At 51.5% G+C, this 27,781-nt stretch overlaps 4 protein-coding genes across 13 annotated transcripts in view; 3 read left to right on the plus strand and 1 right to left on the minus strand.

The window, feature by feature from the left end:
- Positions 1 to 823: 823 nt before the first annotated feature.
- Positions 824 to 3,342, minus strand: HTATIP2 (HIV-1 Tat interactive protein 2). The gene is made up of 5 exons (XM_061345357.1): positions 3,115 to 3,342; positions 2,934 to 3,041; positions 2,716 to 2,853; positions 1,906 to 1,967; positions 824 to 1,334 (listed from the first exon to the last, which is right to left on the minus strand). The coding sequence occupies exons 1-5, from the start codon at positions 3,289 to 3,291 to the stop codon at positions 1,109 to 1,111; spliced, it is 711 nt and encodes a 236-aa protein (XP_061201341.1). The 5' UTR covers positions 3,292 to 3,342; the 3' UTR covers positions 824 to 1,108.
- Positions 3,343 to 4,796: 1,454 nt separating this feature from the next.
- LOC133208102 (1-phosphatidylinositol phosphodiesterase-like) lies at positions 4,797 to 5,829 on the plus strand. The gene is given in 3 exon segments (XM_061345772.1): positions 4,797 to 5,619; positions 5,622 to 5,666; positions 5,669 to 5,829. Coding segments are annotated over 3 exon segments (1,029 nt in total).
- A 3,804-nt stretch (positions 5,830 to 9,633) lies between these two features.
- Positions 9,634 to 17,629, plus strand: LOC133207932 (P-selectin-like). Of its 8 annotated transcripts, none has more exons than XR_009724196.1 (17): positions 9,636 to 9,853; positions 10,263 to 10,353; positions 12,018 to 12,407; positions 12,495 to 12,602; positions 12,715 to 12,897; positions 13,851 to 14,036; positions 14,171 to 14,356; positions 14,510 to 14,695; positions 14,829 to 15,014; positions 15,151 to 15,336; positions 15,473 to 15,658; positions 15,794 to 15,979; positions 16,133 to 16,323; positions 16,471 to 16,588; positions 16,940 to 17,029; positions 17,220 to 17,275; positions 17,492 to 17,571. XR_009724196.1 is itself a non-coding variant. In XM_061345359.1 (17 exons), exons 1-16 carry the CDS (start codon positions 9,851 to 9,853, stop codon positions 17,272 to 17,274), a joined length of 2,469 nt encoding a protein of 822 aa, XP_061201343.1. In that variant the 5' UTR covers positions 9,643 to 9,850; the 3' UTR covers position 17,275; positions 17,492 to 17,629. The 8 variants fall into 8 exon arrangements, 7 of the variants coding, with proteins under 7 accessions (XP_061201349.1, XP_061201350.1, XP_061201348.1 ...); XM_061345359.1 differs by having other exon boundaries at positions 9,643 to 9,853; positions 16,133 to 16,318; positions 16,469 to 16,588; positions 16,999 to 17,029; positions 17,492 to 17,629; XM_061345358.1 differs by having other exon boundaries at positions 9,645 to 9,853; positions 16,999 to 17,029; positions 17,492 to 17,629.
- A 277-nt stretch (positions 17,630 to 17,906) lies between these two features.
- Positions 17,907 to 27,781, plus strand: part of ATF6 (activating transcription factor 6) — a 75,239-nt gene continuing 65,364 nt past the window's right edge. For 2 of the 3 annotated variants that reach the window (XM_061345368.1, XM_061345369.1), the window contains exons 1-7: positions 17,907 to 18,065; positions 18,148 to 18,224; positions 19,887 to 19,974; positions 20,309 to 20,403; positions 20,896 to 21,025; positions 21,268 to 21,474; positions 24,106 to 24,326. In XM_061345368.1, the coding sequence (XP_061201352.1) occupies positions 17,990 to 18,065; positions 18,148 to 18,224; positions 19,887 to 19,974; positions 20,309 to 20,403; positions 20,896 to 21,025; positions 21,268 to 21,474; positions 24,106 to 24,326 (894 nt within the window). In that variant the 5' untranslated portion in view covers positions 17,907 to 17,989. The remainder of the gene's footprint in view (positions 18,066 to 18,147; positions 18,225 to 19,886; positions 19,975 to 20,308; positions 20,404 to 20,895; positions 21,026 to 21,267; positions 21,475 to 24,105; positions 24,327 to 27,781) is intronic. The other variant, XM_061345367.1, reaches the window with a different exon arrangement.

The raw sequence follows: 27,781 nt of genomic DNA on the forward strand, positions 1-27,781 counted from the left end.
TCAGGCTCACTCCACTCACCACAGCCAAGTCACTGACACAGGAGCCATGGGTGAGGTTGAACAGAAAATCCTGGAAAGCAACACTACCCGGAGCACTGGGACTCTGGCCAGCTGGGAATTCGGGAGTCACGTAAGACCCATGTCCCAGCTGCAGAGCCACTGAGTTCCTCGACCCTGAGAGCGGTCAGGGATGAGGCTGGAACACGGCACTGTTCCTTGTGCCTGCTCTGTGCCCACAGAAGGGACCTGCTCCTCTTCCAGGACAGCATGGGGCAGGGGCAAACCTAGCCTGAGACATGCATGGGGCTGGCCTCACCTCTTGCACATGCAGAGCACCCTCAGGAACATAGGGCTGAGCTCTGGTTCATTTGTGTCTGTAAGGAAAGCCCAGAGAAGCCTGCTGGGTACAGGCATTTTCAAGTCAATGCAAGTATTTGCATAGTGTTTATGCTCCTACAGGTACTAAAGTGACAGTGTGGTTCTAAACAGCAGCATCCCCGTAACAGTCCCTGTGCACCCACAGCAGATCAGTGGGGACAGTGAGGCAGAGCCACCACCCTACGCACCTCACCAAATACTGTTGAGCTTCCGGGAGCTCCACTATTCAAGTGGCACTGGTGCCACCGTGTGCTCTGTGGAGTGCAGCCTCAGCACAGGCAGCTGTGCACTGTCTCTGCTTTCCTGTGGCTGTCTGCAGCATGGCCACCTGCCTGTGTGTGCTCCCCGAAGTGTCACCAAAGGCACAATTTGTGAACAGATGCAGTTCAATTGACGAGGTGACAGACACAATTTCAACCCAAAGATGGCACAAACAGACCAGACCAGTCACCAGGATTTTATTTAATAAATAAAATTTGACCATATTGCACCTTTTTTACCCAGGTTTGCATGCTGGATCCCAGCAGAAGAGCACAGTTTCTTGTCACCCACCAACCAGCACATGCATTTTTGATCAGTCGACAGAACCAGCTGACATGCAAAGAAGTGCATCTCTACCTCCACGATGGCCATGCAAGCACCCTGCTCCTCTCCCACATGTGCACTCATCCTTGGCCCAGAAGAGCATCTGAACAGTGAATCAAGCTCTTTCCTGCCCATCCCTTTTACTCTATGTGCCCTGCTGTGGCACTGCCTTTCCCAGCTTATGGATGTCCCCATTCTCCAGCACCTCCACCTTCCCCTTGCCTGGCTGCAGCACACTGGCCACCATAGCCCTGGCCACCATTTCCACAGGTACTGAGTAAGCAGTAGGGAGGACCCAAGCCACAACACCCAGAAACTGCTGAACTATCCACTCCATGGGCCGGGATTCCTGGCGTTTGCACAGCAGCACCCTGCAGAGCGAGCGGGTAAGGTGGGTCAGACTGAAGCCATCCCTCAGGATAAAGCTGGAGACTAGGTTCTCCAGCTGTGCTAGAGGCCCAGCCCAGCTTGCTAAACCCACATGAAGCTTTGGCAGGGTCCCAAAACATGACCGAGCTCAGTCCTGGGACATAAAACTCCTTTTCCCACTGTGCTGTCAAAACCAGTATGCCAGTACTCCCAGGTGGCAAGAGCACAGTACACCTGAGGAGATACAGGCAAGTATCTCCTCTGCAGAAGGTCAAGGTCTGTGCAGAGATAAGCTTTGACCTATGTTCCCCAAACTCTGCTTTCAACCCAATCCTCTCCTTACATGGCACTAGCATTGGGATACAGGCCATGGGAAACTGCTGTGCTTGCTCCCTGCACCATTGGGAAGCAGTGTGCTTGTCCAGGAGCTGCATCTGCAGCTGGTGGCTTTTTCCATTTCTCTCCCCAGGCCTCCCCTTACAGATCCTTTATCTCTTTCTCCATCTCCTAGCCTGCTGACCTGGCAATCCTCCACCTAAGTCCTGTGCCCACCCTCCCTCCACTGCTACTCACGCTGGCCGGAGAATGGTACAGCGATCAAAACCAACAGCTTGGACCAGGTTCTCCACTTCTCCCTGTCACAGCAGTAGGGCAGGACGAAAGCAGACAAGGATGATTGCAAGCACCATCCCTCCCATGCCGTGAATTGGTAGGAAAGGGCTGCTAAGCCATGGGTAGGACTGCACTAAATTTAAAGCTGGTACAGGCCAGGCACTGCCAGGGCAGCCAGCAGCTCCCCAGGAAAAGGCAGTGGAGGGCGAGCGTCTAAGATGGTGGATTGTCAATCAGCAGTGCACCCTTGCAACCATCACGCTAACTGCAACTGGATGCTCCTGAGACAGCATCTGGACACTGCCCAGCCCAGGGATCCCAGAACAGGACACTGGAGACAGTAGTGAGTGCAGTAGATGCCGGGGGCTGCAGCACACAAAAAACCTTCACAATGATCATGGTCCCACATGGGGAGCCTGCGGGTTCTCCATCCCGGGATAGCTCACATCTCACCTGGACACAGCCCTGAGCCTCCTCACCTAGCAGTGAAGCCGTCCCAGTCTGGGGAGCTGGGATTGGGCTGGAGACCTGAGCAGGTCTTTCAGTGGTCTGAAGAGGGAGACATGCTGTATGCCAGTGCTGTGCTGCTTTGGACAAAGCCAGTTGCACAGCTGTCCAGCCAGCCCCCTTCCCTCATTCCCTTGTCCCCTAGCAGGACCCCCAGAGCCATTCTCATCTCTAGAGACCTCAGCTCCTGCTTCATTCCTGAGCATCCCAGCATTTTCTGACTCCTGCACGAGCATCAGGAGCTCCCCCCATGCGCCTCCTCACCTTCACCCGGAGATAGAGAAAGCGGCTGTGCTGGTCTGCCCCCCGGGAGGACTGCAGGACGAAGTGTTTGCAGCCCCCTGCCCGCGCCAGCTCTGCCGCCTGCCCAACGTAGTCCCGGTCCACACGGATGAAGCCATCCTGTGGGTAAAGGACAGAGGAGGGTCAGCATGGGAGGGAGAAGGCAGGCAGGACCCCTGCTCCCCCGGGGCCCCACTCACCACGCCAGCCTTGGCCCTGGTGGTGCCCAGGCAGCAGAAGCCGACGTCGTGTCCCCGGAAGGCCGCAGCGTGCTCGCTCAGCCGCTCGAAGTCCACCACAACCTGCTCCTGCGGGGAGCCCAAGGGTCAGCGCGGCCACCCCGGCGACGGGGACCCCTGAGGGACACCCGGCCCAACGCACCACGGCCGCGCCGGTCTCCTCGCCCAGGCTCAGCCAGCGCCGCCCGATCAGCGTCACCCTGGCAAAGAGCTGCCGGGCCAGCAGCTCCCGCAGCAGCACCCGGCCCGTCTCCCCGGAGGCGCCCAGCACGAAGCAGGACCTGCCGCTGCCGCCTCCGTTATCGCTCGCCGCCGCCATGCCGAGCGAGGTGGGGCGGGCCTCTTCCGCCTGCCCGCTCTTTACCGCCCAGCCAGCTGCGGGCTTCCCGGCAGCGCTGGCAGCGGGGCCAGGGGAGTGGACACAAGCTGCTGGAGTTCAACGTGGGGCTGCGTTCAGCGCGTAGGGGAGGTAGCACAGGGAGGCTGCCGGGGCTCCCGAGCAGGGGCTGCCCGAGGGGACCCGCCTCAGGCTCGCTGCTGCTTCCAGCCCGCACGGACACACATATACTAGTGCTCCCCCTCCTGTCCTTGCGCTTGGTGTCCTTGCAGCGGCAGAGCCCACTCCTGGGAGGCCGCATGGTGCCACATGCTTTACAGTGGTCCTAGCGACAGGGACAAGGAGCAATAAAAGTAAAACACAGGAAGTTTCACCTCAACATGAAGAAGAACGCTTTATGCTGAGTGTGGCAGAATACTGGAACAGGCTGTCGGGGGGTCATGGAGTCTCTGTCTCTGGGGACATTTAAAACTTGCCTGGATGCGTTCTGTGTAACCTGCTTTGGGTGTCCGTGACTTAGCAGGGGGGTTGGACTGTATTATCTCCCGAGGTTCCTTCCAGCCCTAACAGTTCTGTGATCCTGTGAGTCCTCTGCCCTCCATGCTCAGGTGGAGGGGATGTGTTCCTGGTGGGATGCTTACAGGTGTCTGTGATCTCCTCCCCAAACCCATTTGACGCAGAGTGCACTGCTGGCCAGTGTGCCCCATAGCTGTGTCCTCAAGGCAGCAGGCAAGTTACCCACCCCAGGCACCAGCTCCCAGCACAATGAGGGACAATGGCAATCATCGACAGGACAGGACAGGTGCCATTGAGAGCCAACCTGGGACATGGCTCTGCAGTGGGCACCCAGGGGCTCTGCACAGCTAGCTGCTCCCACAGGTAGCATTAAGGGGCCTGCAGCACCCCAATCCCGTTTATCCTGATTCCTGGGGAGGGAGGTGCAGAGGCCTCCATACTTTAAGGATTAGCCAGGTGATTTTCCAGCCCGGCACGTCTGCCGAGCACTCCTCTTGGCCGAGGGCTGGGGATGAATCCCTAGTGCACGTGCCACATGTGAGGCAGGATGCGCGTCATGACCATCACAGGGTTAATGGCCGGCATCCCGCTCTACCTGCCAGTGTGCCTCTGGCACCCATGGTTGTGCGTCCCATCTGGTGGCCTGCATCCCGCAGCCACAGGCAAACCCAGGTAGGTGCAGGACAGGAAGGCTGGCGTGCAGTGGGGATCCAGGATAGTGGGATGAGTGCTTGAGAATGGGAGAGGAACTGGGAACTATATAGTGCAATGCTGCAGAGTACTGGCAGCAACATGTACGGGGTATGTGATATGCCATAGGGTTTCATGGCATGGTGGGGACACCTCTGGGCAGGAGTGGGATTGGGATGCATGGGGCCATGTGGTGCTCCCACTGCTCATGTTATGCTTCTCCTCCACGGCAGGCCTCTGTACGGCTGGCCAGGCACCAGGGTGTCTACTCTCCCAGTGGCATGGAGGCGCAGTGCTGGCGCAACGCAGCATTTGACTGCACGCCCCAGCCAGCAGCCTGCTGCCCTGACTGGATGGCGGGGCTCCCCGATTCCCTGCCCCTCTCCCGCCTCTCCATCCCTGGCACCCACGACTCCCTCAGCCTGTTCGGTGGCCGGCGCCTGCGGTGCCAGAGCTGGGGCCTGGAGGCTCAGCTGGCAGCGGGTGTCCGCTTCCTGGATGTGCGCTGCAAGCTGGCACGGGGCGAGCTCCATGTGTACCACCTCTGCACCTTCCAGCGGGCCAGCCTGCGGGGGGTCCTGCGCCGCACCCTGCGCTTCCTCCGCATGCACCCTGGCGAGGCTGTGCTCATGCGCATCAAGGAGGAGTTGCCCATCTTCTCCCGGCCTGGCTTCGCCTCCCAGCTGCAGCGCTGCTTGCTGGAGGAGGGACAGGGCTCTGTGTGGTGCCGGGAGGAGGTGCCAACGCTGGGCCAGGTGCGAGGGAAGATTGTGGTGCTGGAGGCGCTGGCGCAGGAGGTGCTGGGCATTCCCTATGAGCAGCTGAGCATCAGTGACGCCTGGAACGTGCTCTCGCTGGAGCGCAAGTGGGTGCAGGCACGGCGGCACCTGGATAGGGCGGCCAGCGGGGACCCTGCCACCATGCACCTCACCTTCTGCTCTGGCAACGGGCTCTTCACTTGCCCCGAGGAGGTGGCCCGCTTTGTGAACCCACGCTGCTACCAGCACCTGCGGCGCCGGCGGGGCCAGCCCGTGTGCTGGGGGGTGGTCATCATGGACTTCCCTGGGGCAGGCCTTCTCTGGCTCATTGTGGAGAGCAACGGTCTGCAGCCAGCAGACACATTACAGCGGCCCCCAGCAGCCCCACAGTACCCTCGCGGCAGCCCCCCAGCAGAGGGGAGAGGCGCAGCAGGCAGCACAGCTCCGCTCACTGCCCACGCCGGTGCCCATCAGGACGGACGCTGCTCCCAGCCCCACGCCTCTGCCGAAGGATGTGAGTGCCTTTAAGAGCAGAAGTGGGTTTTCTAGCTGTTGAGCACCAGGAAGCCTTTGACTGCCTGAGGCAGAAGAGGAGGGTTGGCAGCTGTGGTTGGAGCAGGGCAGCCCAGGGTGCTGCCCCCTGCATGCAGCTCTCCCCAGAGGAGCCAGATACAGCCCCATCACAGCGCTGGGCCAGCTGAGTCCCTGGCAGAGCAGCAGGTATGGGTGGAAGGAGCAGATCCTGCCTTGTTTCCTGTCAGGCTGGTGAGTCCACCCAAAATGCGTCTCTGCAAAACAGTCCTTTTCCTTTCAAGGGTGAATAAAAATAAAAAGAACCTAGGAAAGCACTCCCCATATTGCCTTGCCGTTTCAGAGCAGAAAAGTGCAGAAAATACCTTTTGATTTTACTGCTCAGATAGGAAAAAGCCTGTACCCCTCTGCCCATGGCCCAAGCACAGTTTAATTGGTGTTTGTAACCATCTTACTCTGAAAGCAGAACAGGAAGAGGGAGGAGGAGGAAGTCACTTCACTTCAAAGGTGACAACAAATGGGTTATCAACATCTTTTCCCTCATTATTTTAGCTTCTAGTTTTTTCTTTCAGGGGGTTGCCGCAGAAGTCAGGACTTTTAGACAGGTAACTTCAGCAAACACCACCTGACCCTGTGTACAGAAAGCTGGACAGCCACAATAGTAGCAATTCAGATGGGGGATACCTCTTCCCTGGTGTCACACACAACTAGGGGACGCCGCACAGGGCAAAGCCCAGCAGTTTGCAACTGCATGGGCAGCATGGATAGGGCAGTTTGCAGATCCACAAAAGCAAAGAGGCTGAGATGTAAAAAAGACCTTAAAATGCACATGCCAGTGCCTGCCCTGCCTGCAGAAAATAAATCAGCAATTTAAATAGACTGGCAAGTCACAGGACACAGCTTCTTGGAGCAGAAAGACAGTGGAGATCCCAGGGGAGAAGCACCAAACTGCTGACTGCGCTGAAGCAGGGAGGTGAGAAAGAGGAAAGCCCATCCCTGGCCTGATGAGGGCAGGAGCGATTTTCCCCAAACTACCCCTGCATCCTGTAGCTGGGGCTTCCCCAGCACTATGAGGTGGGTGCCACAGCCCCTGGGCTGTCTTAAAGCACCCCTGTCCTGTCCCTAGCTAATGCTTGCAACCATCTCCCCCACTCCAAGCCAGGGCAGCACTTGGATAACACATCTTCCTGTGGCTCAAATGATGAAAAAGATTTTATCAGGCACTGCTTTCCGCCAGGACCGTCCAAGGAGAAGCCGGCTACTCAGCCTGCAGACCAGGCTTGCACTGGGAGATGTGCCCAAAGGCACCCTGAGGCTCAGGGACACTCTCTGGGTCAGCCACCCTCTACTGACCCTGAGGTGGGAAGAAGCTATCTCCCGCCTGCAGTCAGGATGTGCCTCTAAAGCCTCAGAGAGTGCCATCTCTGTCCCCATGGTGGAGCTGGGGATGGAAGCAGAAGGGCTGCACGCTGGTATGGTCTGGGTCCCTGCTGGTACCACACCACACCCCTGCAGGGTGCCATTGTGTGCCTTCTCACTCGGTGAGTTGCTGATCCCTCCCTGGGAGAGAGGGGGGCTTCCCAGGAAGGTGCCCACTATATCGTGGTCAGCAGCTGAACCAGGCTGGCTTAGTCAGGGTGACTCGGTTCCTCTGTGGTTTGCCAGGGGACATTGCACAAAGAGGGGAACACTGGGGCGGGAGCCTCTGCCAAAAACAAGGGCGCCTCTGCATGGGGAAGGGTGTGGGGGGGGGGGGTATGAGTGTGTAGCATGGTGGTGATGTGTGCCCCAGGGTCTTGCTGCACCAGGTTCTGGGCACTCCCTGGGGACACGCTGTGGGGCACAGCCTGGACTTGGCCCTGGAGCTCTGCAGGAGCTAAGGCCTGGGCCATCTGCCCATCTCTGCCAGTGCCACCTCCCCACACAGCACATACAGCCCCTGGCACCAATGGTCCCAGCCACACCTGGGTGCTCCCAGTGCTGTCTGAGTACTCCTGCAAGCATCGCACCCTGCCCTGCCCATGAGACGCTGCTGCAGCACGGCTGAGCATGCTGAGAGGGCACAGAGCATCAGCCTAGGTGGGCAGCTATGGCTGCAGCCGCTGAGCTGCTTTCCCCTGGCCAGCCCTGCAGTCACAGCCTGCTGGTGGGTTGCCCGACCCCTGGCAGTGGTTTGTAGATGGGAGGGGGGCACCCATGCCCCCTCCCCACAAATACTGCCTACAGCAGGGCTCTCACATGAGAGGGAGCATCACCTCTGTCTATGGCTCAGGACCAGGGCATAGCAAAGGAAGCATATTTCCATTGTAGGTTCCTGCAGCATCCTGAATCCTTCCTGGGGGACTGAGCCTTGGAAAACACCGAAGATGTGAAAGGGCTCTTCGTGATCACCCAGCTCCAGCAGAGCTATAAAGCTAATTCAGGTCTTCCCTCCCTCCCACAAAGTGTGCCTCTCTGAGCCCAGGTACCTGTGGGCATAGGGCACCTGTCCCCACAAAGAACTTTGAACTTTGCTATGTTTATGTGGTGGCAGCCTCTATGTCTCATCCACTCTGATTCTGTTTTTCAAACAATACCAGAAACTATTTGTAGCTACAAAAATAAAGGTGGGAGTATTTTCTTTCTACTGCTCTGCCTACCGTGCTGAGTTTCAGCTGAAGTGAAACTGGCAGGGGCACAGCCTGCTGCCTCCCACGGCCATGCACCTATGAGCACCCCTCTGACTCCCAGCAGGTCTCACACCATTAGGAGGGATAGCTCCAACCCCCCCGGGTGACCCTCAGCATCTGGAGTTGTTCTCCTGCCCCAGCAGCTGCCCTTTAGCTTCTTTGCTTGCCCATCTGCTTCTTTCCTAGCTGTAATTGTACCCCCTGTACATGAGCTGCTAGAAAGTGAGTGCTCCTGGATTACTGGACACACAGGCTCATCCTCAGCAATTCCATAAAAATAGACAATTACAGTAAAATTGAATATTTTTACAAGGAAAATACCCAGAGACAGGAACCAAGATTCATTTACGTTGGCCAGGCATAAAGTCATTGTAGTGGGTTACAGCTTTTGTGGGATGGGTTCCTGCTTTTGTCTAGCATGAGTCTCAGTGGAGCAGCATCAATTTCTCTGGAACTGGAAAATGCATGTGACCTGCATGGCTCACACTTTGGCTTTAACTGGAAGAGAGCAGCATAATTCCTGCAGAAAACCCTGCCAAAGCAATTTAACTTAGAAGCAGAATGGGGTAAGGAAAGATTTATGATGATTCAAGAGTGATCCAATGGGAGGTGGACACAATGAGGCATGTTCCTGAAGCACCAGTGGAAGTTCCTAAAGGATGTTAACAACTCGGGGGAAATTCCCCTGGCATGTTCTTAGAACTTTCTCATAAAGACTTAAAGGCAAAGACGGGAAAATTCATTGTGTAAGTAACCATTTATAAAGAGTATATGAAGATTCACAGCCAGAGCAAAAAGCCTGCAAGCACGGAGAGCATCCAGCACAGGAGCTCGCAGGCTGTGAGCCATGCTCCCACTTTGCCCACGTGGGAGCTCATCACAGCTCATCCCTCCTCTGTCCTCCAAACACCAGTGAAGGAACATGGACATGGTGGGTTAGAGAGGTCTCAGTGCCCTGGGCACCACGGGCTGGACCCCTCCTGGGGGCCCCTTCTCCACCTCCTGGGGGCATGGGCAAGCCCAGCTTGTTGTCAGTCTGCTCCTGTGGTTGTCATGTCCCCATGGGGATGCACTCAGCTCCTGTGCCATGGGGCAGACATTGAGCCGAGTCCTGCCTGGGCTGCAACCAGGACTGACCCAGCTGCTCCCCTCTGGCTTCAGGCTGGGAGCGGGGTCTCTGCGGATGGGAGAGCCCTGTGCTGGGGGAGGCAGGAGTGCAGGGCAGGATGCGGGTTGGCAGCAGGGCTGGGGTGGGAGGGGAAGAAGACAAGAGCAGGGAGCAATGCACTTGGAGGAAGTGCGAGCACCACTGCTCACAGAGGGGCAGATGTGCCTGGCACTGCCAGCAGCTGGGCAAGGCGTGTCTGTGGTGCTGACATGGTAAGTCCTTCTCTTTTCCTTGGGGATGTGTTGGGGTCTGCTTAAAAGGGGGAATTAGGGGAGGGCAGGGCTATAGGTAGGTACTGCCAGGAAATGGTGCTGCTGCCGGAGGCAGATGCCAGCCCTTGGTCTGTGGGGAGGGCATGCCCTGTACTTAGGGGCTGCCCAGGAGTGAACTGCCCATGGACTCCCCCACTGTCCAGCTGTGCTTATAGGCACAGCCCCTGCACTGTGCCTCACTAGAGAGCCCATTCTGCAGCATAGCAGTACCTGCACACAGCGTGCCTCTGTGTGAGCCAGCATAAGCAACGTGCCCGTGTGGCTACCAGGACTACCTGGCAGGGGTGTGGGTGCACAGCCCCGCCTGTAACCCCCCATGCATGCTCATATCTCTCTCCCTGGCATGCAGGGCACTGTTCTGGGACTGCGGTCTGCTGGAAGGACATGGGCTCTGAGCTCTCATGGCATCTGCTACCTGGGCATCGCTGCCATCACATGGGGTAAGCCACTCTCCAGCCGCTCAGTGTGACCCTGCTGCCAGGGAGCCTGCAGGCCCAGAAAGCTGAAGAAGAGCAGCAGTGTTATTTTGGGAGGTCATCACTCACAACCCCCATGGCTGCCAGCCAGGGCCGGGTCTTTCTGGGCTGGGAGCACGCTGCATCTGCCTGGGGGTGGAAATGCAGGCAAACAGCACCCACCTGGGATTCAGCTCCAAGTGAGCAGGGAGAGGTAACACAAGGCTGTGTGGAAGGAGTGGGGATGAGCTGTGCTACAGAGAGGGTGTTGCTGGTGGAGCTGGAGGAAAGAGGTAGGAGAGCATGTGAAGGATGGGCATGCAGCAGAGGGGCTCCTTTGGTCCTTCTTGGTTTCAGGCTGGGGTGTGTGAGGGTGGCAGGGCAGCTGCCCTAAGCTGTGCTGGGAGGGTAGCAAAGGCCAGGAGGTAGGTGGTGGGAGCTGAGGTTGGAGCAGTTTCCCAGGAGGTGCCCTGGGCTTCTCTCCTGCAGCCACAAACTCCCAAGTGGTGGAGGGCTGCAGTTGAAGGCCACCATTTCCTCATCTTTGGTTGTCTTGAACAAAGGGGATAGTTTGCTCTTCATAAGGAAAACCAGACAAATTATGGGAATTTAGCTTAGAAAAAACATAATTGACCAAACCAGAGCCCTAATTAGACTCAAAAAGCCCTAGATTTACATCTAATCTGCAATGTCCAGACCTCTGCATGCATGACCACAGTTTGATATACTTTCCCGAGGCACAGGGTTCCCCAGGCCAGTTGTTTGGACCAAACTCTGATACCATCTCACTTTCTGCATAGATGGAGATAGGATTCCCATATCGGTTTTTGCAATTGTGGAGATACCTGCTTCTGGGGAGGAGCTAAGAAGCTTTTTTGTGGCTAAACCCTTTGATTGCATCAAGTTGTGGTGTGAAATGCTGTAAATAAGAGCAGGGTGCTCTTCACTTCTGGGTGTGGGTTCCAGTTAATCTCTGGCTTTGTCTTGCCTGGTGGTCATGACCAGGATGTGAACTTGACTTTTGCAAGATGTTATTTTGCAATACTGAATTTTACAAGATTCTTCAGACCATCTCTGACTCAGATTAGTAGGTTGGGATCTAAGTGCTTTTGGGGGTGAGGGCATGCTTGTTGCTCTGCCTTGCTCCAAGCTGACTCTTGTGTACAAGTGTAAAGAAAGAAAACCAAACTGGTATACCTCTATGCTTGAAGAAGGAACTGTGTTTAAAGAGCCATCCTGATACTGGGTTTTGCCCTTTGGGAAACCCTTGTGGGCAGGGGAGCAGGGCTGTGGGATTGGGCTTTCATTTCTTGTGCTGGAGGAGAGGTTGCCATCATCGCTTGGGGCTCTTCTGCTACCTGTGCTCTGCCTGTACCATCCTATGCTGCCCTCTGTCTCAGCCTTCACCCCATCTCCCCCACCTTCCTCATCTCTGTGCCATCCCCCTCAGTCTCACCTCAGCTCCTTCTGCCATGCCTGATCCACCCACATTTCCATTCTCACCCACACTCATCCCTTTGACACATCCCCTCACCTAGCTGTTCATTGGCATCTCCTGGCCTAGCCCACCCTCATATGCCAAGGGACCCAGTTCCCGACCTAGCTTCCATCCTTTCTGTGTCAGTCCTGGACCTCATCCACTCTCACAGGCATGATAATACAACTGGAGGTGAGTGCCTGGACATACCACTACAGTGACCAAGGGGACTACACATGGGAGCAGGCCAGGAACTACTGCCAGACCTTCTTCACTGACCTGGTGGCGATCCAGAACAAGCAGGAGATTGAGCACCTCAACAAGAGCCTGCCCTTCTATAGGCACTACTATTGGATTGGCATCCGCAAACTGAGCGGCACCTGGACCTGGGTGGGCACTAAGAAGGTGCTGACAAAGGAGGCAGAGAACTGGGCAGCTGGGGAGCCCAACAATCGCCGCTCCAACCAGGACTGTGTGGAGATCTACATCAAGCGGCTCTTTGAGTCGGGCAAGTGGAATGACGAGCCCTGCAACCGAAGGAAAAAAGCACTGTGCTACCAGGGTGAGCAGGGGGGATTGTGAATCAGGTGGGCTGGGGACCTCAGCAGGGTGGCCAGTGGCTTCTGATGACTGTCCTCTGTGTGCACAGCCTCCTGCCAGCCCTTCCCATGCAGCCAGCGCGGCGAGTGTGTGGAGACCATCGGGAGCTACCGCTGCGAGTGCTACTCTGGCTTCCATGGCCATGAGTGTGAGGATGGTGAGCCATCCATCCCCATCCCTCCCTCCCTGCTGGAGAGCCTGAGCCTGGCAGCAAAGTGGGCAAGTTCATTTGTTCTCCTAACGGGCTGGTGGTGCTTTGTCTCTCCCAGTTGTGCAGTGCACTGAGCTTGAGCCCAAGGGAGTGCAAATGAACTGCAGCCATCCCTATGGACGCTTCAGCTACAACTCCACCTGTATGTTTGAATGCCAGGAAGGGTTTGAGCGGCAAGGGGCAAGCACCCTGCGGTGCCTGCCTTCCCAGCAGTGGTCAGCAGACACCCCCATGTGCACAGGTATGGCCTGCCAGCAGCTGGGGGTCTCAGGGATGTGGCATTGAGACTTTCAGGAGGCCAGCCCTTCATGCCCAGTAGCAAGCAGGAGCTCACTGGGCCCCTTACCCTTCAAGGAAGTACCTTCTGGTGACACATGTGGGAAGCAGTTTCCCAATGAGGCTGTGATGGCCAGAGTGGCTGTGAGCTCTGGATAAGCCCCCTGCTCTCCCTGGCTGTCCCAGTGCTCTTGCTCACTGTCCTCAATGCCACCCAGGTGCCAGCACCCTGTGTGCACCAAACACAGGGGCAGAACGGCATCTTGGCACCTCCATCACTCTGCTGGCATTATTTCCATCTTGCCAAGCCCACTCCAATCCACCTTGGAAGGTACTCTGCATCTTGGGAGTCCTCAGAGAGGAACGAGGGGCTGCTGTCCCACTGCCAGAGGAAGGGCAGGGCTGGGCCACACTGAGTGGGGGTGAGGAGATGAGATTAGATATAAGGTGGGAGGGACAGAGCGAGCAGGAAGGACAAAGGACAGAAAGCTGTGTTATGTTATGCTTCAGGGGGTAGAGAGAGTCTTCATGCCAGTGGCTTGAGGGTTTGCAGCCAGGTGTCACACAGAGATGCTGGGCTTTTTTTGGGAATGTGAGAGCCCTGCTCCACTTTCCTGTGTCACCAAGTAGGACTGCAGCAGCTGCAGGCCTTCATCCTGGGGGCTGTGACTAGGGATAGTGCATGGGATGAACAGGTCTCTGGCAGGGCAACAAGTCTTCCCCCAGGAAATCATATGGCAGAAAAATCATAGTACCAGCTACATTGCTAGTTTTTAAAGAGGTGAGACTTGTCTGTGTGAGAAAGGCAAATCAAAGACATTTCACCATAGATTTGGTTTTGTTTGATTGGGAATCAGCCCTAATCCCCTAGATTTAACCTCATCTATCCTGTCTCTGAGACCTGCTCTCCCACTGCAGCCATCACCTGCCCAGTGCTCAGTGCTCCAGACTGGGGAGAGCTGAACTGCTCCCACCTCCACGGGAACTTCGCCTTTGGCTCCACGTGTGCCTTCTCCTGCCAGACAGGATTTTCACTGATGGGGTCAGAAAGTCTTCAGTGTATGGCCACAGGAACCTGGACTGGGGATACCCCACACTGTGAAGGTAGAGCTGCTGCTAGAGCTCAGGATGTGATTGGTCTTGGGGTGACACTAGGATGTTCCCCAGCCTCTTGATCCCTGCAGTTTAGTCCCTCAGTCCCCAAGCTCCTGCTTGAAGTGTCCATCTTTACCCTGCAGCTATCACCTGCCCAGTGCTCACTGCTCCAGAATGGGGAGAGCTGAACTGCTCCCACCTCCATGGGGACTTCACCTTTGGCTCCACATGTGCCTTCTCCTGCCAGACAGGGTTTACACTGATAGGGTTGAAGAGTCGTGAGTGCATGGCCACGGGGACCTGGACTGGGGATGCCCCACGCTGTGAAGGTAAAATTAAGGTGTCACAGGCCTTGGGTTGTTATCCTAGGTTGTTATCCTGTAACATCCTAGGATGTTCTTGGGTATCTTGATCTTCTTTTCCCAATAGTGGAGACCTGTAGTCCCCAGGTTCCTGCTTGAAATGCACCTCTATCCCTGCAGCTATCACCTGCCCAGAGCTCAGTGCTCCAGACTGGGGAGGGCTGAACTGCTCCCACCTCCATGGGGAATTTGCCTTCAGCTCCACGTGTGCCTTCTCCTGCCAGACAGGGTTTGCACTGATGGGGCCAGAGACCCGTAACTGCACAGCTACAGGGACCTGGACTGGGAATGCCCCAAGATGTGCAGGTATTGCTGCTGCTAGAGCTCAAGGTGTCACTAATCTTGGGAAATATTCTAGTGTCACCTCAACCCCTTTCTCCCAAATGTTTAGTCTCCCAGTCCCCAAGCTCCTGCTTGGAATGTATCTCTGTCCCTACAGCTATCACCTGTCCAGTACTCAGTGCTTCAGACTGGGGAGAGCTGAACTGCTCCCACATCCATGGAGACTTTGCCTTTGGCTCCACGTGTCTCTTCTCCTGCCAAATGGGGTTTGCACTGATGGGGTCAGAGAGACGTGAGTGCACAGCCATGGGGACCTGGACTGGGAACACTCCACAGTGCAAAGGTAGTGATGCTACTCAATGTGTCACAGGCCTTGGGGTAACCATAGGATGTTCTCTGGTGTCTTGGATGTCTTATTCCAACAGTTTAGCATCATAGTCCACAGGCTCCTACTTGAAGTGTGCCTATTTACTCTGCAGCCATCACCTGCCCAGTGCTCAGTGCTCCAGATCAGGGAAAACTGAACTGCTCCCACCTCCATGGGGACTTTGCTTTTGGCTCCACGTGTGTCTTCTCCTGTCAGATGGGGTTTGCACTGGTGGGGCCAGAGAGCCGTGAGTGCACGGCCACGGGGACATGGACTGGGGATGCCCCACACTGTGAAGGTACAGTTAGTGCTCAAGGCATCACATGCCTTGGGTTGATCCTAGGATGTTCTAGGGTGTCTTGATCCTGTTATCCTAACAGTTTAGTGTCATTGTTCCCAAGCTCCTGCTTGAAGTGTGCTTATTTACCCTGCAGCTGTTGCCTGCCCACTGCTCAGTGCTCCAGACCAAGGAAAGCTGAACTGCTCCCACCTCCATGGGAACTTCACCTTCGGCTCCACATGTGCCTTCTCCTGCCAGACAGGGTTTACACTGATGGGGCCAGAAAGCCTTGAGTGCACAGCCATGGGGACCTGGACTGGAGACTCCCCACACTGTGAAGGTAGAGTTGCTGCTCAAGGTGTCACAGGCCTTGGGTTGATCCTAGGATGTTCTTGGATATCTTGGTCCTTTCATCCCAACAGTTTAGCCTTGTAATTCCCAAGCTCCTGCTTGAAATGCATCTCTCTCACTGCAGCCATCACCTGCCCAGAGCTCCGTGCTCCAGACTGGGGAGAGCTGAACTGCTCCCACCTCCACGGGGACTTTGCCTTTGGCTCCACCTGTGCCTTCTCCTGCCAGACAGGGTTTGCACTGATGGGGCTGGAGAGCCACAAGTGCACAGCCATGGGGACCTGGACTAGCAAAACTCCACAATGCAAAGGTAGATCTAGTTGTAGAAGACTTTCCTCAGCATCAGATTCCCCTTAGCACCCCAGTCCATGTCAGCTGATCCCCTAGCTCCCCAGTGCACATGTCCCCATCTCACTAATAACTGTCCCGTCCTACTGCTGCTGCTGCTGTGCTCTATCACCAGCCATCAGCTGCCCGGAGCTGGACCCCCCCAGCAGAAGTCACCTGAGCTGCTCTCACATGTATGGGAACTTTACATACAACTCCACGTGCACCTTTTCCTGTGAGGAGGGCTTTGTTCGGATGGGAGCAGAGGTGCTCTGGTGTGCAGCCACAGGGAACTGGACTAGGCAACCCCCTGTCTGTGCAGGTATGGTGGGACTCCATGCTCCTCAAGCAGTGTGGGGGGTTCAGCTTCCTGCAGCACACCTTGAATATTGTTGGGGGCACCCTAGCAGCTTGGGTACTGTGAAATCCTTCTGACAACTTTCTAACCTCTGTGTCTGTGGATCTGTTTCAGAGAACGGTGCCCTCTTAAAGCAAGTCCTTGCCTACAGCAGCGGCACAGCTCTGGCAGTAGCTGGCCTCACGCTCTCTGGGATGCTCATTGCGCTCATTGCCAAGCGGCTCAGTGACAGAGGTAAGGAAATACCTCCTGCAGCCCACTGTCACTTTGGGGCGGGGGGGGGGGTGTCCTGGGGAAGGTGGTTATAGAATCCCAGGGGAGGGTGGGTTGATCAGAAGAGTTTAACAGTGTGACTGCCTCAATCCACTTGTCTTACTTGCTTCAAGTTGGTTGGGTTCTTGGCAATTTGTCCAACTGAAAGCGTCAGCAACCAGGTCTAGAGGGGAAAGCCAGAAAAATACCTTCACTATGAAGAGGAAGAAGGGAAATGCTTCAGCACCCCATCCTTGCTTCATCCCACACATGTAAAACTCAGTTCAATGTCAGATGCTGCTGCTGCAGCTTCTCATGTCTTTCACTAAACAGATTTGGTTATTTCTTTTCCATCTGCTCTATCCCTGTGGACATTTCAACACCATTATCAGAGGAGAAGAAGAAGCTCTTGAACCCTACCAGGTGAGAATTGTGCTCTGGAGGAGGATGGCTCTGCTCTGTGCCCATCACAGCCCTGCAGTCACGCTGCTCTCACCCCGAACTGCCTATGTGAGGCTGTTTTTATATACAGGGCAGATGGGGCTGTGCAAACCTCTGCCCTTCACACCCCTGCACCCTCCCCGAAGGTGACATCCTTGTGTTTGTCTTTCAGTGACCTAGGCTCGCCTGGCATCTTCACCAATGCAGCCTATGATGCCAACCTGTAAGGTGAGCACCAGCAAGATGCTAATAGCAGCCTGTGCTCCTGCAGTGGCCTGGACGTGCTGCTTCCTCCTTCTGCAGAGTCACTTGTGGAAAATCCACCTTGGCAGCTATCCTCCTGGTTGGGGTGCTCCCAAGTGTGGACATCCCTTAAAAGGGGAAGGGGGAAGACCTGGTGCTTTTGGTGCTGTACCAAGGGCTCTCTCCCTCCTGTGCTTCCAGCCTGGCCCGGACCAAACGCCACCGTGTTCCCCAGCGCTGCAGACCCAGCAGGAGCTGCTGCCAGGGCCTAGAGGGGCTTCGTGTCTTTGCCTTCAGTCCCGACCTGCGCTGCCCGTGGAAACAGCACCCACGCTGCGTTCACACACACACACACACACACACACACACACACACACACACACAGACGCTGCCTTCCGGCAACGCCGTGCACCAGCACCCGGGCCGCTGGCCGCCCTCTGGGGCCAGGCCTGGGCCGGGTCCGTCCCCTTACGGAGCTGCCTCCCTGCTCCTGCCGTTCGTGGTTCTGGCGACCGGCTTCTGCCAGCGGGGCCTGAATAAACTGCTATTTCTAGGGAATCGTCTGTGTGTCTGCGCGCGGGTGGGGAGGTACCGCAGCCGCGTGTCTGTCGGCGGCCGCCGTAGGAGGGGAGGGGCGGAGAGGGGCGGGGCGCGGCGCTGCCGGAAACAGACGTGTGTTTCGGGAGGAAGGCGGAAGCGATGGCTGCGGCGGCGGCTGAGGCCGAGTGGGAGCCTCCGGGGCTGCTGTCGGCCCCGGGGAGCGGCCTTGACTGGGGTGAGCGCGGATGTGGGGGTAGAGGCCGGGAGGTGGGGAGCCCCTGGGCGGGTCGGCGCTGAGGCTGTTGTCTCTCACGCAGAGGCGGTGCTGGGCGAGGAGCTGAGTGAGCTACTGGGTCCTGCGGAGCCGCGGCTGGCCCTGAGGGACGAGCCCGACGTGAGTATCCGACGGGCGCGGCGGGAGGTCGGGATACCCGCACTGCCGGCTGCGGACTGGGGGGACGCCGAGGAGCAGCAGTGCGGGTGTCACGCCGCCCGGCGGCAGGAAACACTCTGTCTCTGCCGGTGGGGGGCAGGCCGTCCACCCGTGCGTTAGATGTGGAGGTGCTGGGTAGTCAGTGCCTTAATAAGTTGTCCCTATCAATGCTAGAGATCTAAAAGCCAGGTTTAAAGGTGAAAGTTTGAGGTGCTGAGTTGTGAGAGAGCTGGGAGAGCCGTATTGTCGCTGACCTAATGAAGGTAGGGCTATTGGGGAGGACGTTTCTGGATTGTGTGAAAGGAGACATATGGAGAAGCATGGAAAACGCTACACCTGCGTCCATCAGTGCTGTGCTTTATCACCTTGCTTGTATGATAGCTTCTTGTTTTCTTGTCTATTGTAGGGTTTTCTCCTAAAACTTTTGCTTGCAACCTTATGCATTCATCCCCATGTTTTTCACTGTCTGATTGTACCTACGGCTTTTTCTGTCCCAGAGCATGGATTCTCCTCTCTGTGTTGTTCCATTGTCTTTCCTTTGCGCACTGTATCCTAACCCACCTCCAGCACAACCCCTGGGTTATCCAACATAAACCTCAGGTGCTAAGATCATTCTTAGAGGTTCTAGAGCTGGGTGCTGGAGAAAATGTGAGAACTGCTTGACTTTACAATTAATAGGTATTTCCTATCAACAAGTCAGCTTTAGTTACCCATGTGCTCTTATTACATAGCCTGGGCTATGGCTTTTCATCATTCTTCCTGTAAATGCGCCCTGATGAGCTTTCTCTTCATGCTAGCATGAAACTAATATCCATGCAGTCTGTGCCTTTCTGAACCTCCCTTTACAAGGCAAGTAAGGAGAGGTACATTTGCAGGATAGTTTTTAGTGTTAAAATATTTGCTGTATATTGGTGTAAGTTGGGTATGTGATATTTGTATTTTTCATGCAAGAGCTCATAAAAATGTCACATTTGAGTAGGGGACTGAGGCTTACAGATGCATCAGCAGAAGAAATGCTGATGGAGCATTTCTGATGATTGTCGTAAAGGTCATTCAATAAATAATACGTATGAAGTGATTTTAGTCTTTCCCCCACCACCTTCTGATGGAAAAGGAAACTGGTGTCCCTGGTTTTAGAAGGTTATGATGTCAGTTTATTCAAGTATAGGGAGACCTAATATGTGCTGTTCATTAGATGCTGAGCAAATCAGTCCTTGTGGCTCTTCCTGCTGTTGCTGGTGCTTTTGCTTATGAAGTGCTTTGAGATGTGATGGGATGCAGATGAAGGGGAGGATGGGAACAAGCTGCTAACACTTGTGCTATGTATGAGATGATTCAATGACTAGACTTAGAACTTTTGCTTTACAAATTACTGATAACAATACAATAATTAGTGACAGTCTTAAAATTGCATTCTTCGTTCTTATGTATCTACGATGGCCTTGTCTTGTGTATTCCAGCTGAAAATTGCCTCCTTAAGGGCTTTTATCTCTGTGTGCTTTAAGGCAAGTGAAGTGATAGTTGTGTTGTTATCCAGAGCTATAAGAATGTGAACATAATGGATGGTAGCTTCAATTCGTATTGCCTTTTTGTATTCTTTCTTTTTCTGAACTGTCATTCCAGGAAAATGATCTCTATAACTTTCATTTTGATTTGGATTTGATGTCTTGGGACTCAGACCTTTGGAATATTACAGGCCATGCTTTTACAGGTAATTAACTTCTGTATTTTGCAAGTGTGACTATTCCCCTCCATCCCACAAGGGTGAGCTGTTACAATTTAAGAATATTGGTAACCTGTTGAAACTATTTGATAGCCTGTAGCATTTATCTCTGTGATAAGAAGTCATGCTGTGTTCATGTAGGATGGGTACAATTGGTGAGGACTGCCCTACAAGCTAAGCTGTTTAGTATCTTTAGTCTTGCTATGTTTTCTGCTGTGACTTGCTTCAGGAATTAAATAGTTGATATAGGGCAGTGTGTTTTTCACTGATCTCCCATTGCCAAAAACTTGTACAGTAAAATTTCTGTATCTGCCTCTTGCAGATGCAAGCGTGAAGACAGAACCCTTATCACCAGCCACTTCAAATTGTTCGGTCCCTTCTCCATCATCCGTGGACTCTCCAGTGCAGAATGTGCCTGTATGCAGAAACTTCCATGTAACACAAATAGCAGCAGTCATTCAGAACCAGCTGTGACAAACAAAAAGCCCAGTGATTTTACTGTCTGAACAACTTCATGGCATAAGAAGAAACAGCTTAGTTTTCTAACCTTTGCAAAAGCAAATTTCTTTGAGTGATGTTTTGGTTTTCCTCTCGTGCTGTGACCCATTCTAAAAAGAGCATGTTCAGTTCTATTTCCTCAGCTGTGTTTATTGGCCTGGTTGCCAAACAGTATGCCTTCTAAAGGCTTCTGAGTCTAGCAGTTGCTGACCTTTGCTTCCCATCATTGTGCTGATAAGGAGAGCTACTTGTTTGCTTTTCTGTAGTACTTAGTTTTGATCAGAACAAAACCTTTCTCCCCTTTGCTGCAGCAGCAGCACAGATGTTACAAAAGGCAGTTATGTTCTGAACTGCTAGTAGACACTTTCAGGTGTTTCTGAAGCATTAATTTCATGCAATTTCTGTCTGCAGGATGATGTGGACTTTAGCAGTAGTTCCCAGATGTCTCCAGTCTCTCTCTACAGCAAGAGTTGCAGAAGCCCTGCATCACCTGAAGGAGATGGGGGGAAGAAGCCTGCTATCAGCATCTCTTCTCGGTCTGGTATGAGATTAAGTTACTTTGATTCCATAGATTGTATATTGTCTTGCATGTGAATCTTTAACTAACAGGCCTGTTATGTATCCTGTATATCCTGTAATTTGTGACTTGAATTTGTGACCATGTATGTCTGGTTTTAACAAATACTATAGATGGGTAAAATAAAGAACATACCAAAGGTCATGTTATTACTGCTTAAGTTCTATATATCTTCTGGTCCAACTCTGACCCTTTTTCTTTCCTAGCAAATAACTCTGCAAGGACCCTGAAGAGGTGTAGTCAGACAGTGTCCAGGCCTTTGATACAACCCAAACCCCTTTTGCCTGCTGTACCTGAAGCTCAGGCTAATGTTGGCATCCCAGCTAAAACCATCATTATTCAGACTCTTCCCACACTTGTGCCACTGCCAAAACATCAGCCAGTCGTTAATGTCCAGCCAGCACCTCCTAAAGGTAGGTGAATTGTCTTGAGCCCGGTCTTGAGGCAGAAACTGTGTTTGGGATGGTTGTTAGAATGGTTAAGTTTGGCAGGTGAAATTGGAGGGATAGGAGTAAAACAGGGGGGTCCTAAAATGCTTTGCTGAAAAAGCTTCGACTGAGAAGGTGGCCTTATTCCTCTCACATAGTCCAATGAGAAATAGCATTCACCTGAGTGTTATGTGGAATGGAAGACAGCATATCAAAACAGGCTATGCTGAGCACTGGTACATGTGGAGATAAAACTGCTGATTTGGAACAATCCCTATAGGCCCTTTTCTCTTCTCTGCTTGTGATGGCGAGTGGTGCATAAGGTGATTGCAGTGCTATTCTGTTGTAACCAAAGGAAGATCTAGCAGAATCAGGATGGCTTGAATGAAACTTGTAAGTTGGGGAGGTGTGATAAATATTTTTTTTTTCTTTACACACGTGAAATTCTGTCACAGAATGGTGGGAACATGAGTTTATGGCTTTTTATCTTGCCAAACAGCATTATCTAGGATGCTGTGAAATCTGCTAAAAGCAAAATCTTCTAAAAGTTGAAAATCATGTCAGAGGTTAGAAAAGTTGTTTATAGTTGCAAGCTGATGTTAACAAGAAGCAAGTGATTTCCTGTCCACTGATAATTCTTCATTGCTTCTGTTGCCCTGTAACAGGTTTTTGAAGTATCTTGAGCCTCATTTCTGAATCTAAAGCACTATTCTACTCTTAAGCTAAGGCAGTTGCATTGCTGAAATTGTTAGATGCAGTTGCTCATTTTCACCAGCTGATGGCTTGTGGTTGACATACAGGCACTGAGGCGTGAAATGGAAAGGAGACAAATACCTAAGAGCCTGCATCTAGAAATTAGTGAAATAGTGAAAAATTTGTCTTCCTTACTAATTGCTCATCCAGCAGGAGTTAAGCCAAAGCTGTAACAACTGACATTTTGTTACGACATGCCTAAGATTGTTACAGTACTTAAAACACAGGTCAGCACAGTCATCGTGACCTGATTCTTATTCCTTCTGATGTTCCAGCTGATAAAATACTGTCTAGAATAAGGAATGTTGGGAATATGGATTTCTTGGACATAAGTATAGTACTGCAAAGACTAGCTTCTCCTTTTTCCTGGAGAAAAATCAGAAGCATAGTTTCTGTGAGGCACTATAGAGGAAATACTTCTGGGAAAGTATTTCCATGCCATGTATTTACTTTAACTGCTGCTGTGTTTAAAAATTCTGTTGTGCTGCTTCCATAACAAAAACCATAAGGATCTTCATTAATGAAAATTCCTTGCGCATGACAAGTTGGAGCTACCGTTATCTTCAAGGGAGCATGTGGAATGGTATTTTTATAGTCACTTTTGTAAAAGCTGAAAGAAGAAGGCATGATCCTAGAGCATCACATACTTTGTGCCTGAAAAAAAAAATGTTGAAATCTAAAATTCACTATTTGATGTTCTTAATCAGGTGGTACTGACTTAGGATGTCTTTGAGATTATTTCTGCAAAAAAAAGAGATTTCATCCTACACCTCGTATGTAAAAGATCTTGGTGCTAGGTGAATTACTTCATTTGTCACCTTCCACAAAGTTGGGTAAATGCTGTAATACCTTATGCATTTTGGTTGGAATGCTCAGCTGCAACATGCTGTTTCTGAAAGCTGGCGAGGTCATCCTGTTTCAAAGGATTAGAGACACGTCCATGTGTTGTCAGGCAACAAAGTATTACTCAAGCACCTGCTTGAGTTACATGTAGTTGTTGGACTGAAATTTCTTGGAATTGAGTTTCTAATTCTATTTCAAACTCTGTTAAAATTACCTAAGTTTTTCCGCTTGCTTTTCTTTAAGCTCTGTTCAGCTTGTGTATGAAATTTCTTACGTAAGACATTTTTAAAAAAATTAGTCTTTTCTTAGTGTGAATTGGGGCTGTAACTTGTCTTTTGAAAGTGTAACTTCCATTGTTCGTTCTTGTTCATCTTCTTTATGCTGTTTCTGAATTGGTTTGTAAGCATGTTCACTTACTTCTGTGTAGTAAGGTTTCAATTCAATACAGTAAGAAGTTAAGGATGAGCAAAAGGGAGAAGGAGTATTGATGTAAGCTAACTAAGTTCTTTGAAAAGGTGGCTCAAAGTGCATCAAGTGTTAGCAATACTGAAATGAGTAATGTTTCTTGCAGGTGACAACTTTTATTAACTTTGAAGAGCTTTTGGGATAGAGCCTGATTTTTATTTTTTTTTTTCTTTGATCTCTTTAATATGTGGTTTTGGTTTTCAGGATGGATGAAGAGCCTTGCAAACTTTTGAGCTTTTGGGGGCTTTCAGGGGGGTTTTTTTGGTTGCTTTTGGGGGGGGGGGGGAGGGGGGATGTGTGGTTTTTGTTGTTGTTGTTGTTAGGGTTTTTTGTTTGTTTTGTTTTTCTCCTAGCCTGTGGAGTATACTAACATGGTAGAATTAAACTTGAGGTAAATTGTGCAGGGCAGGAGAGGAAGCAAAGCTTTCTACTCGTATATCATATATTTTATACTCATATATTTTACATGTATATATATAAAGTATTCCCCTACAAACTGTTCACATACAAATCCATTTCATATGCTGAGCACTCCTGTTTGTTCTTGTGTTCTAGGTCAATCTGTGGTGCTCCCCCAGCCCACTGTTGTACAGCTCCAAGCTTCTGGGGTGCTTCCTGCCTCCCAGCCAGTCGTTGCTATCACCGGAGGGACCACACCACTTCACAAACATACTGTGAATGCATTGCCTTCAGCTGCTGGAAATGGCTCAACAACTGGCAAAATAACAGTGACAAAGCCCTTGCTTCAAAGCACCACACCAGCAATGGGGCTGGATGTAAGTTCTGACTGCGTGACATAGCTAATAACCAAAGCTTGGAAACAGTTTTCAGTTACCTGCATGTGGGATTTAATGGGAAAACCAGGTCACTTCAGAATCACAGGAAGACTGAGCTATAGTTAGGCTTGTTAATATAGTTTCTAACAGTAAACAGGGAGTTCAGCAGCTTGGCAAAGAATAGGAAGGAATAATTTGATATTTGCTGGCCTGCCTGGAGTTGCACATCAGGTATGCAAGTGCTGTGGCACGAGGCAGTGCTGATACATTTTCCCTTCACTTGTTTTCTCAACAAGCTCTCAGTGACTGGAGCTCTCTTACACAGAGGAAGATTTGATATATCTGGTTTTTGATTAGTGCTAAACCAAATTTCTAATGCATATAATAAAACCATTTTTTGGAAGTAGATGAATCGGGAAGTCAGTAGTAGGCCTGATTCTTTTACCATCCCCTTCCAGAGTTTACTTGCAATTTTAAGACAATTCAGGTATTGAGTTTCATATGATTCTAATCTGTTCAGTCTGCCTTTTGATCATATCCTGAATTGAGTAGAAAAAGGGTAAGCTTTCAACAGTCACTGTGCAGATAAGTTTTTCCACAGTAGCTCACAGTAAGCAATAGATGTAAACAGAAACAGCTTTTGAGATATATGGGCTTTTTTTCACCCTTCAACTTTGATGTCTTAACTAGCTAGCAAGCTGGGTGTTAACTTGATTTAGTTCACAGAGATCTGGAGTTGCTTTGTTTGGATTTTGTTGTCCAAAAGAAGGCATGGTTGTGGAAAGCACTGAAGCTTCTTTGAGGCTTTTAGGCTCTCAGGGTTCCTCAGTGTGGTAAGCCAAACGTAGTTGTTGTGAGTTGGGGATCCTAACACATCTCTCTGTAAGGGAAAAAATACTGGTGCCCATTCACATGAAATTTTGCAGTATAGTCACCTGCTTATTAGCAACGCAGGGCATTGTTTCTCAAAGGAATGTGCTTTCTGGCTTCTTTGGAGGGATGTGGTTGTATGGTTTCCTAGTGTCTGAGAATTGCCATTAATGCTTGGATCTTAATTTTTCCTCACTATTCGTGTTTGTGTGCTGCATTTTTGAGCGAAAAAGTATTTGCTACAAGTAATTTGGTAGCTAGACTGCAGAGTAAACCTAGTCTTGAATTTGCAAGAAGCTAAGAAGTGTCCATCAGTAGATGGACCAGGTAAAAGTGCTGCGGTTTTAAATGATAATTGCCTGCCATGCAAAGCCAAACTAGGGACCCGTCAATAGTCATTAGGTTTGTGACTCCCATTATCAAGACTAGCATGGCACCCTGCCACTGTCTAAGGTTTAATTGACAAAACCCCCTTCTTGCCACCACACTTCATATAGACTTCTATGACAGTAGTAAAATGGATAGCTGGGGTACCAAATAGCTGTTTGTTTTGAATGATGGTAATGTATTTACACCTGAAGCTGTTTTAGGGACACGGTTTTCAGACTTAGTATTAGCCTAAATGCTGCACATCTTAGCTGTGTTTATTGAAACAGAACAAACAGTTGTGACTACTCTTTGGCGCATACTGAAAAATAGCACTTTGAAAAGAAACAAATGTTTTGGGATACAGATGGTGCCAGCAGGGTTAAAACATCTTGTGACTGCCTTAGATGCCATGTGTGTCTGTCAGAGCTGCACAGATGTAGCTGTCATTTGAGCTCTGTAACATGTGGTTTTGTTTGCTAATCTAAGCAGATATTTCAGGATAAAAAGAAACACTGCAGGACTTTCTTTTGGGCTTAGGAGGGATAAACTGGTATCTTTAAAACTCAGCCCTTCCAGTAGCTTAGGCTGAGATTGGCTGATAGCAAGCTGTGAGGCCCTGTGTGTTGCTTATCCTGATGGTACACATTTACACAGCTTGCCAGCCATGGGGAAGTGCCAGGCTTTCGCTGGGGTCATTCTTCACTAGGAAACTGGTTAAGAGATTTCCACTAGGAAATGGGGCAAAAAAAAGCTGCCTAAGCAAGCCATGCTTCTGGTAGAGGGAAAGAGGCACTTAACTGAAAAAGCAGACTGCCTTTCTGTTACAATTGTGTGATAATGAGGGCATAAACAGTAGGTGTGTGAGGGCATTCAGTTTAGCTGTCATTGCAGGGCCTTTCTGTCATGTTTCCACTCATGGATCTCACTCATGGAGAAAGGATTTAATTCTGACCTCCAGTTCTGGTGATGAAAAGTTATTGAAAATGTGGTAAAAATTAGGTTATGGAAAACTACTTCAACATAGGTGTGGATTTCTATTAAAGAATCCTGCTTTCTGTGCAATACATTGGGTCATTTTCATGTGAAATAAAGCTCATTAGTCAAGTTGTGTTCTGTTGAGTTAGAGACAGGAAACCCTCATCTTTCATGAGAACAGAGAAAGCACTGCATAGGTTTTGTATGCCTGCATTTAAGACACATTGTGGAAGATGGCAGTTCTCATAAGTGAAGATGCCAGCCAATGTAAAGTTGAAATGGTTTGTACTCTCAACTGTTACTTAACTTCCCCACAAAGTGTGTACCAAAACCTGTGGAGTGTGAAAGACGTTCCTAGCACCTAGTGCCAGAAATGCAGGTTGTTTTGGAATGGAAGTTAGATTTTTGCTCGGAACTGGAGACAAAGGGCAGTCATGAGGGAAGATAATGATGAGAGAGGAAAGGTGGCCATGAGGGGAGATTGTAAGGGAGGAGGAAGGGTGGCCACAAGGGGAGATTGTGAGGGAGATGATGAGAGGAGAGGAATGGTGACCATGAGGGGAGATTGTAAGGGGAGAGGAAGGGCAGCCATGGAGGGAGATTGTGAGGGAAGAGGAAGGGTGGCCATGAGGAGAGATCGTGAGGGGAGAAGAGGGGTGGCAGAAGGGGTGAGTGGCATTTGTGAGGGGGGAGCAAGGGCAGCCATAGGATGTGAGGGGAGCTCATGAGGGCAGAGCGGGGCAGCCATGGGGCATGAGGGGTAGGGGTGGCAGCTACACCTATACAGTGTGGGCCACTAGGGGGTGCAGATGAGGAGTGGCTGCGTGGAGGTCATGCAGGGCAGGGATAAGGGGGGATCTTGAAGGGAGATCACTTTGCCCTTAGTGACATGGCTTAGTGGTGGGCTTGGCAGTCCTGGGGTGATGGTTGGACCGATGATCGTAAAGGTCTTGTCCAACCTAGTTGATTCTGTGATTCTGTGAAGTAGCAGTTTATTTGTAAATTGCATGAGTTTGTAAAGACTGAAGACAGGACAATCTGAATATAGTTGGTACTGTTTGAAGTAAGGTTTTACAACAAACCTTTTGCTTCTTCATGTAGCCTGTAAACTGGTGAATGGTAAACTAAAGGTGAAAGACATTCTTGCTATGTTGCAGACCTGAAGATATGTATTTTCTGTCCTTTTTGATCAGCTACTTGAGTGTACATTTGGTGTCCTCCACACAAGAAGTTTAAGAATG

The sequence above is a fragment of the Neopsephotus bourkii genome, unplaced genomic scaffold, assembly GCF_033783945.1.
Source record: "Neopsephotus bourkii isolate Nb327-2 ecotype Australia unplaced genomic scaffold, CSIRO-AGI_Nbou_v1 NB_234, whole genome shotgun sequence".
Classification (NCBI taxonomy): Eukaryota; Metazoa; Chordata; class Aves; order Psittaciformes; family Psittacidae; genus Neopsephotus; species Neopsephotus bourkii.

Bases quoted from the DNA above. Each gene is read 5' to 3' on its own strand.
- HTATIP2 (XM_061345357.1), bottom strand. From the start codon at position 3,291: ATGGCGGCGGCGAGCGATAACGGAGGCGGCAGCGGCAGGTCCTGCTTC. The intron at 3,042-3,114 runs GTGCGTTGGGCC...GGCTCCCCGCAG, and splicing joins AGGAGACCGGCGCGGCCGTG to GAGCAGGTTGTGGTGGACTT. The intron at 1,968-2,715 runs GTGAGGAGGCGC...CTGCTGTGACAG, and splicing joins TTCTCTATCTCCGGGTGAAG to GGAGAAGTGGAGAACCTGGT.
- LOC133207932 (XM_061345358.1), top strand. The intron at 15,980-16,132 runs GTAGATCTAGTT...CTCTATCACCAG, and splicing joins CAAAACTCCACAATGCAAAG to CCATCAGCTGCCCGGAGCTG. The intron at 16,324-16,470 runs GTGGGACTCCAT...TCTGTTTCAGAG, and splicing joins CCCCTGTCTGTGCAGGTATG to AACGGTGCCCTCTTAAAGCA.